At 38.2% G+C, this 10,260-nt stretch overlaps 1 protein-coding gene across 1 annotated transcript in view; it reads right to left on the reverse strand.

Moving 5' to 3' along the window:
- AFF2 (AF4/FMR2 family member 2) overlaps window positions 1–6,533 on the reverse strand; it is a 313,841-nt gene extending 307,308 nt beyond the window's left edge. The window contains exon 1 of the mRNA XM_015626354.3: window positions 6,208–6,533. Coding sequence (XP_015481840.1) covers window positions 6,208–6,230 — 23 coding nt within the window. The 5' untranslated portion in view covers window positions 6,231–6,533. The remainder of the gene's footprint in view (window positions 1–6,207) is intronic.
- Between the last annotated feature and the right edge of the window lie 3,727 nt (window positions 6,534–10,260).

Consider the following 10,260-nt stretch of genomic DNA (forward strand, 5'->3'; position numbering starts at 1 on the left):
TGTCATACTAACACAGTAAATTGACACAAAGGACAGCTTCTCTCCACAGATCTGAAGGAAAATTTCAGTACAAATACTGGGTTTGCTACTGTTGCTACCACACAACAGGTGCCAAGATTGTAAGAGTTGTAAACTGAACTAAGTGCTGTGTCAGATTCCTCCCTACTTAAACTCTAGGTCAGCACACAATTCTTGTACCACTATATGTAATGTTATGACTTTCAGAAACAGCTTTGAGGCTCTAGCACAACAATGGGCAGGACTGAAGTCACCTCAAAGGCTCACTAATGCACTTACTCACTAAGGCTGTTACTCAAAAAGGTATTTTTTCTCAAGGAAAAAGGAAAAAAATGCACTTATTTTATTGTTTCTTTAAGTAAATAACTTATGTTCTTTAATATATTTTTTCTTGTTAGATTCAATATGGCAGCTACAAATGCAAAACTAATTCAACACAGAACTAATAAAAAAAACATGCCAATGTTATATTTTTTGCAAAAGTCTATCAAAGAAACAGCTGTTCAATCTTAATTGTTTCACATGGCCAGAGATAACTTGTCTCATAACTAACATATTTTCAATTTTCTTGGAAAAATAATTATGAAGTGTTTGCTCCATAGGCACTAATCACACTAGAAATCATAAATTTGTGGAGGTTTTGTTCCATTTCACCATAGAAAAATATTCTGTCTATAAAGAACCATTTTCAGCATTCACTACACTTTGTAGTATTTATTACAAAAAAAAAAAACAACAACAAAACAAACAAAAACTAAAGCAAACCAAAATAACAAACAACCAACAACAAAAAACAAAACAGTAAAACAAACCCCAAATAGAAAACCCAACAGTTCCAGCACAGACTGGCACTCCTCTAAGGTTAACATGAGAAAAGATGTATATGACTGGCTTATTCCAGCACTCAGCAGACCATCAATGATACACTGATATTAATAAGGATGGAAATATTGAATGCCTGGCAGAATCCCAAAAAATCATATGGTACCTAGTATGCACTTTCTCATCCTGTCTCTCCAGGAAGAAACAGCTCTCTAGAGCTTCACACACAGATTTTAAGGGATATATTGGTCAAAAAGGGGGAAGGATGAAAATTTCACACCAAGAACCAGAAGAAATGTGAGCCACAGCTGTTACTGTCATACCTAGAAAGAATTTAATATAAACTAAACCCAAAGTGAACAGATATATTTTATGTAGAACAGTGCAAAACATATGCTATTAACTAAATGTTAGTTCAGAAATCTCTGTGAAAGTGCAAAAACTCTTTGCCAACATTAGACTATAGTGAAGACTACATGTCCCTAATATGGCAGTGGGGGAAGAAAACCCACGTGATTGAAATTATACAACTTCTAGAAGTAGGAAAAAATAGCAACGTAAAAAACCCAAAAACTTTAGAAACAGATGCAGCAATACACTTCGGGAACAGCAGAATATGCCCTCATTCTTTACCTTACTCCTGGTTTACCCTACATACAATTCCAGGATGCACCTGCGTGTGGCTAGCTCCAGCTCTTGTGACACAGATAACAGAACCCTCTGCCTCTTTGCTGTGGCTGCTATTACAAGATTATGTAGCAAAACAAGAATATCCAGTTGTTGGTCATTGATTTATCTGTAAAACAGTAACTGTAAAAATGATAGAAGAGGTTCTGTACTAGACAGTCTTGTGAAACAGTTTATTACTTAAGTATTAATGACCCGTTTAGAGGTCTTTACTGGTCAGGTAATGACCAGCTAAAGGAGTTAAGGGCCCGAGGCAAAGCACTCTAATAAAACCCTGCATATAGCATGTGTTTGGTTCCTCCAAATTCTATTAGGAAAGAGAAGCGTAAAGGGTAATGAAAGACATGTCCAAGAGGCACTTGTATCAGCCCTCTCATTTTATATTTGGCATAACACACATGGCCTTATTCCAGCAGCACAAATCATTCCTTGTTTATACTACCACCTATCATGGAGAAGAGCAGTAACTACAGCTGAAAATGGCCAGCCAGGATGTTAAAGACCCTGTTGCTTTGGACATATAAACCTTCCTCCAGCTGAGAACCCATCCTGCTATTGGAACACCCACTGTCCTTTGCACCTACAAAGAACTTGTGCTCCAAAGGAGAAGGGAGCTAATATATGCTGCCAGGCATCTCAGCCACCCCTGACAGTCCTAAATCCTACTCTAGTAGTATTAAGAGTAGAGGGATTAAGTGCTTTGTGTGTTCCTGTGCAACTCTACTTGAATATGAATGTCCACTTGCTTTTTATTCTTTGCATTATGAGAAAAGGCATATTAAAACAGGAGTTTAATATTGATATCTCCAATCTAAGACTGATATAGACCAGCTGTATATATACATATATATATACTTGCCAGTAAATTAGAAGTCAAGGGTTTGAACAGTACCCAGGGTCTTACTCTTGGCTTCAGAGGCAGGTAAAACACTCAGGCCCACACAACCGCATCTTGCTATTACAACCCCACAGCAGCATTGATTTTGGTCCTGATTTACAGCATCATTTGTTCTTGATAAGAGCCACCTGCCAGCACTACTCAGAAAAAAGTAAAATACAATCTAGGAGTGGAAATTAGAAGCAAGAGTGGATAAGAGGCTAAGAGCTGCTAAAAAAAATCTGTCAAGTTTCCTGTATTTGCAGGACAACATGCTTCTCTCAAAAGCAAATGAGGATAAAGAGCATTCTGATGACTTAGTCCAAAAGTTACTTAATTTCAGTGTTTCTTCTTTGCCTATAGTATATTTCAGTGTTTAAAAATCATTCTGCAGTGTTTACATAACTAATTGTAATGACTTCTGTAGATTATTTCTAATTTTTTTGTGTGCAAACAGCCTTTTAAGCCATGCACAAGGCTTATTTCAGACTTTAACAATCCTTCAGAGCTATTGCAGCTGATCATATAAACATACACTAAGCCAAATTTAACTCATCTACTGAGTAGTAAAATGGTGGCTTAACATTTGCACCTTCCAGCTTTCAAGGTTAAACATCTCAGTGCTTTATTTTAGACCATCTGAAGTGATCAAACCAGTCTAGGCATTTACTAAAATTATGTTCTCCATCAGAACTGGGCAAAGCAGAAAACATACGCAATGTTTAACAGAAATGGTTATTTCTACAGCAACATATTTTGGAGAGCTAAGGATACAAAAATAAAATTCAGGCCCTAACTAGAAGTTGATTCAGTGCATACAACACAAAGCCTGTATTCAAACCAGAGGACTTCTACATTTTTTAGAGCCAAATTACAATTTTTTGCAACACAGGGTTAACGGCAAAAGTGCTGACACAACACTAAGTGTATAGTGGCGCCTGCAAGCAGTGCTATAATTAATCTAAGTGTACTGTCATTACACTAAACACTGCTTCTGGAGTATCATTCCAAATCATGAGGCTCTTTCTCTGTTTCTCAGATAACACGCAGTTTATTTCCAATCATGTACATTTCCAGTTGTGGCATGATTTGCTAAAGTAACATTAGGTCTTGAAGCAATATCTTAATCAAATCAGAATCTTCTGTAAAACAAATCTTTGGCTCTCGGAGAATTAGTAACATCTAATGCCTTAGGATAGCAATGTGAAACTGTGAGCTGAAAAATGCACTGCTGGAGACCATACTCAGCCTCCTTGCTTCTAGCCATTTACAAGTACATCTATCTAGCCTCCTACCTACACATCTCCACTTTATATGGTCATAAACCACCAATGCAATATCTAAATTATACCCTGAAAACTCCAGGTTTGAAATGGGTTGTATGAAAATTCACTTCATGTGGCTTATTCATGACTGCAAGAATACAAGGGTCTGATTCCTTTTGGATGGAACTCATTTAAACAAAGCCCAACAGCAAACACCCATAAATTAAAGCATTATTGGTATTTATGAAGAGACACATGTAAACTGAGTGAATTTTGTGTAAAAGGCCTTAAAAAAGGAAATAAGTGGAATCTTGCATATAAAACACTGTTTGCATTCACAAAGTTATTAAGTACTTTGTGAATTAATACTTTGAAATATGTATAATGGGGAAAGAAATAAAAATGCATGCATGTCTGGAGATCTGTTTATTCACATGCATTTCAGATTTCTCTCCTCCCATATCCACTGAAGGTATAATGTCTTAATAAACTAAGAAAATTTGTGAACAAAAGAAATTTAAGTATTTCACAATATCTGTCTGAAGCTAGTAATTTATAACGGATATAAATTCAACTTTACTTCAACAAAAGCTGTATTTGAAGCAATTGTCTGCTTCAGTGAGCAAGCTACTATGATTATGTTTCCCAAATTAAAATAGATATATACCAGAATTATTTATTCTCTGCTTTTTATATGCAGGTCACTGATTAAAGACCAAGCAGAATTCTATAGCAGAATTTCTATATCTGTGACCTTAGCATGGAATTGGTATGATAAATTCATGTCGATCACTTTGGAGAACTCTTAGACTCTTCAGAGCTGGGTAAATTTATTTATATATATAAAATATATATATAAAGATATGACAAGCCATGGCCACTGGGCCAGCACTGGCTACTGAGGTGTTCTGCACCTTCACCCTTTGCAGCATTGCAACAGTGAGAATTAGGTAAAACATCTTCAGAAGTACCTGTGTTTAAAATATGCAAACAATCACTTATGCTAAAGGCTGATGTGTTGCAAAGTCAAGTCATATTTTTCCACCAATAAATGTATTTCATCCAGTGAACTGAGGACTCCACACATACATATACATACATACCCAGAGATGCCACAAAAAATGCCTGATAACTATTCTAAATTTCAAGAATGAATAATGATTACAGGCATAGGGTCTTAGATCAAAAAAGAGCCAATAGACCAAAACCTAGAGCAAAGTAATATTAACAAAATAATCATACTTATTCTTTTATATCTAAAGATGGCAGTCCAGAAACATTTTAATTTAGCAGCAATTTTTCTCCCCTCCTTGTGCTGGCAGCGGCATTCATGCAACTGCACAGGCAGATAGACCAGGAAATTAATCTGGCTGCAAAGCAATTTCCCTCCCTCCCATTCCCACCCCCACAAAAGAGAATGAGCAGGACTGTTCAGTTGATCTGATTCACAACATGACATTCTAAAGCCAGTAGCAGCACAAGGCAGATAGAACAAATGCATGGCTGGGGTAACACTGGAAGGCAGGACAGCATTTGTCATCTATATGAGAGATATAAAGTCAATGAACAAATACACCTAAAATTGACAGTGTCCAGGCTGTGATATTTTAAAGACGCTTACATGAATACCCAAGGTTCATTATTCCCTTTGTCTTTTCAAGCTTTCCAACTCTCACCTTTGGAAATCCAAACTACCTCTGGCTCAGACAACCACATATGAAACATATCACTGTAACAGCTACCAACGTGACCATGTCCTCTGTGCCAGGCAACAGCAGCACATCAGGCTATTGCTATTGAACTGGAATGGCCAAATACTGCCAGCGCTGTTACAGCCTGTGGACACACCTGGAGTCAGGGAAAATTACATTTAACATCCAGAACACAGTCTACCAATTTGCTTGGCAGGGTGATTCTCTGAAGTACAAACCACCAGAAAACTGATGAGAAAGAAGGCCAATATCCTAAAACATTCAGAAAGAAGAGACCAAGGGTGTATTGTCCCCCGCTGACTGAAGAAAGACATCAGCAGCAAGAGACAAGATGGTTAAATTGTGCGCCAGGTGATATTCCATCATTAGCCACACCTGGTTAACCCTCCACATCACCAGGTCACAAGTGTGCCTGAGAGGACAGGTGAGAACAGCAGGTTTTGAGAGCAAGAGACAAGTCCTCAACTAATGCCTCCACATCTACTTAATCTGCTTCACATTTTTAACATTCTCTCCTCAGCAGCATGAAAGATATGCTAAAACCAAAAGCAACCAGTGACAATGGGAAGCAAGGAGTGCTTGGGATGCAAAGTACCCCATCACAGTGTGGAAACCACGGTCACTCACGTTCTGCTGCCCCACAAAGGCAATGTGCTCACTCCCATGGCACAACGGCAGCTCACATCTGTCAACCAAGACGAGAAGTAGAAATCCTGATTATTTTGTCCCATTCCTACCAGCTAGAAAACACAAACACTTCTGACCAAAACCCCAACCACCTTTCCCAGGTGAATCCCAGGCCACAAAGCTACAGGATCAGACTTACTTCTGATGCTGCAATTGCTGCATTTTTGGTTGTGTTGTAGCTCATCCTCAGGCAGGTGCATAGAGGCCAGTTCTTCCAGGATACCCTCTTGCTGGCAAGAGCAGCAGCCTGTGTCCTCTCAGGGCACTGAGAGTCCCAAAATCATGCCTTCTCTGCCACCAGATTATTACAGTAAAGCCACAAAGTGCTATTATGGCAGCAACGCTTTTTGCTGCCTTCAAGGAGACAAGATGGGCTCAGATACCTCAGATCAGAAGCGGGCTGTAGGCACCAGATCATTAGTGGGCAGATACAGCCCTGAGTCAGAGCTGTATGCCAGCCCAAAAAGGCAGGAGCTTAGACATCATCGTGTATCCTGCATTTGCTAGTGGCTAAATCTAGTGATTAGTCAGCACTGAGAGCTGCTGAATCACTCTTCAAAGGCACCTATCTCCCTGCTGACATCAGCGAGGCAGCCACGCACTCCACCGAAATAGCCTGGGCTGCTCAGCTGCACACAGGACCCTTTTACAAAGCTTGCAAAAGGTCTGAACTATGGTTCAGAAATCTGATCCCTGACCTGCCACAATACACTAGCTAATACAATAATAATATTCACAAGCATAGCAAAAAGATGCATGTAATCTTGTATTAGTTATTCATATAATTTTTCTGATAACATAATTTGAGATGCAATACAATATTTACAATCAGTCATAAAAATTATGAATATATTTCAAAGTCTTTTAAAGTTCAATTCAGATTCTATCTCTTATTATTAATTGTTTGGGTATTAATTATTTCAGATTAAGTAAATGTAGGCATTGATATTCATAGTAGACAAATGACATACTAAGCAGATGAGACAATTAGCATGAATTATTTCAGTCAGCTTGAAGTCCCTAAAATCTCCTTTTTGATTAAATAAAAAAAAAAATCACAAGATTAATATCATATTTTATTACAGTGATCCTTTAACATTTTACTGACCATGGCAGACTTCACCTGGTTTAATCTGAATCCTGTCAACCCTCATAGTAACAAAACCCAGTCTTAGAGATAAGGTGCTCTCCACAGGGGCCAAACAAAAGCTAATCAATATTTTCTAGCTGAAGGACAATCTTTGAGTCAAGATCTGTGCAAGGAAAATCTTTAGCCAATTCTTAGAGGAAACCAACTACTTAGAAATACATAATAAGCAATTAAACTTCTTGCTTCAGAATTTAACTGTGGTTCTAAAAAGTGACAATTATTTTTCCATGCTAGTGGATGAAAATAAGTGTAAACAGCACATGAGATGCATGAGGCAGAAAATATTTGTGACATAAAATGGAAAAAATAATAAAGTAAAACTCCTGCTCCTCAGCAATAAAACTGAACAAAAGGCATGTTGGTGTATAGGGGCTCTGTTCATGATAGAATTTTGGTATTGTTCTAACATTTACATTGACAGAAAATGGCTGTTAAGCCCTGTGTAAAGAATATATTTAAAATTTTTCTTCTTTTCTGTTTCTTTTTTATCTTTGAAATCAATTAAACAATAATTAGGAATTGATTTTGGAATGCTTAATCCTGTACATTTGTGCAGGGTTGTTTTTGTTTTTTTAAGTAGGGTTTTGTTCCTTCTGGGGAAACTTAAATATCATTGAACAAAATCCTCAGGACTCTTCTTACCAAACAGTGGGATTTATAACACAGAGGCAAATCCTATTCTCGTTTTTTTAGAGTGCTCCTGTCAAAGTCAACGACACTGCAGCATCCTTGAAAAGCAACAGAGCTCACACTGTATCACCCACTGGAGTCAACAAGAGTGCCAGGAGGATGATAAACGGAGCTATATTTCAGAAGCACTTCAACACCTAAACAGAGACAAATTAGAAACGCTTAGGGGAGTTGTGTACAATAGAGGTTAATACAATTCCACGGAATGTCACAGTTAGGTTCACATCTCCAATCTGTCCACTCATGGTGTGGCAAAAAGTCAATATATGTATTTCAAGAACCATCAGTAACTTCCCCACTAAATCCTGGTTGTACTACAACCATGGGAGGCCTCCAAAAGATGCAAGTTACATCAAATAGACACATCTAATATGTCTGTGCTTGAAGACTGTGAGAAGGGCCCCATCTGACCACGAGAGGGAGAATTGAATCATACACATTGTTTATTCACACACATTTCCATCTCAAACCAAGTTCACAAGGAGGGCAGCTCATAACTTCAATATAGTCAGGGGACTCCAGGCACAGCACTGAGATCCCTGCTCGGATGTGCTTAAGGGAAGAGGGAAGAGAACCAAAGCCCAGAACCTCCATTTTATCAAGGGATGTTGAAGCTCAGTCAGGAATGCTGGGGTCAACAGGGAAACATCATTTGAAGACATACAGGGTATGAGCTTTCCTAAGGATATGAGGAAAGATTCAAGAAAGCCGTTTCTTTCAGATTTTTTTCAGATGCAGCCATGCTTTGTGGTTTCCACTTCAAAATAGACACTGGTGTTTCTTTCCTGGGACTAGCTATTTCTGAAGTGCCACTGATGCTCCAAAGTCTGTATGGGTGACTGGCAAATTTTGATATAGGCTTCTAGACACTGGGTTTAGATCCTAACACTTCTACTTGTTTGGATTTTGTCAGTCCTGTTCCTCATATGGAAGACAGCAACAATTATGATCACAGTCCCCCCAAAACTTCAGAGATCACGATGACAGTATTTTCAATGAAGAATGTGGATACTGAAACCTGACCTTTTCCTCAAGTCTGCAGACCCAGAGTTTGCCGATAACCCCTTTTCAGGCCCACTGCAAAGTTCATCTATTTTCTGGCTGCTAGAGAAGTCGCAAATTAAGGAATATATTAGGTTGTCATGAGAGGTTTATGTTTACTACATTTATTGCTGCTGATAGCAGTAACTACGAACAGTCCCCACTGTATAAGACTTTGCAGATCTGCAATAAGTTCTTGTGTTCTGGTCAAGTTTCAGTGCTTGGAGAAGTGCAGAGTAATGAATGTAAATAAATAAATTGCAACATGTGGATTTTTTCACCCAGCTTCAAAACACATTCCTATTCCTCATTTTTCAGGATCAACCCTTCCTCACACTCACTCCTGAGGATTTGCTTTATTTACAGAAGAACTTACAACCATATGAAAAAGTCTATCTCAAAGCTTTCCAGGCTTATTTGTGACTGAATAATCACAGACCAATTATGATAAATTTGAGGCAGTATTAAGTATAGAGCATGTTTTGTTTGTTGGCCAGGATGTCTAAATCTTTTACTGTACTCAAATATATTATGTAAATCTCCAGCCAGCAAAAGGAGATGGGAAGAAAGCTCTGTTCGAGCAAAGCCGGTCACAGCAGATGTAACTGGGTCCAAACCTTACATGTCAGCAGATAGATCTGGAAACCCCATCCCAAGTCAACAGCAGTTTTTTAACCTACTGATGTTTAATGAACATCTACTTATCTTGAAAACAAAAATACATTATTTATATTCTCCTGCTTTGGACGCATGTAGCTCATTTTTCTCCATTGGATTTTGTTGAGTTGTTTGTTTTTTTTCTTAAAACACAGATAAAATCTAATCCTTCTCAAAAAAGCCAACCTGTATCTGACATGGAACAGTAATATGGGAACACCTGAGCCACATTTGCTATGCCACTGCAGCTGCAACAAAATTAATGAGCTGAGCAATCTCAGAAGGGAGTGAAAACAAACTTTTCCTGCACAATAGCAAAAGCTTTGTTCAGAAATAGGTCTACTTGCATTATTTCATGTTACAGAGTAATATACACTCAAGCATAGGAGAGGGCATTTTGAAATCCAAGAAACAGGAAAGCAACTGCTGCTAAATTACTATGTCATGGATGAAGCTCAGGAAACCACAGATCACCAGCCCACTTTCCAGTTGTGCAGAGAAACCAGCTGGAATTCCATCATTCTCTGTGGTGCCACAAAGCATCATCTTAAGAACATACAGATACACTGTAGCTAGATCATATGCTACTATACATGCCCTGTGCCATACATATGTACACATAAAGCATATATGGATATTATCATACAGCACACA

This window comes from Parus major, chromosome 4A, assembly GCF_001522545.3.
Source record: "Parus major isolate Abel chromosome 4A, Parus_major1.1, whole genome shotgun sequence".
Lineage (NCBI taxonomy): Eukaryota > Metazoa > Chordata > Aves > Passeriformes > Paridae > Parus > Parus major.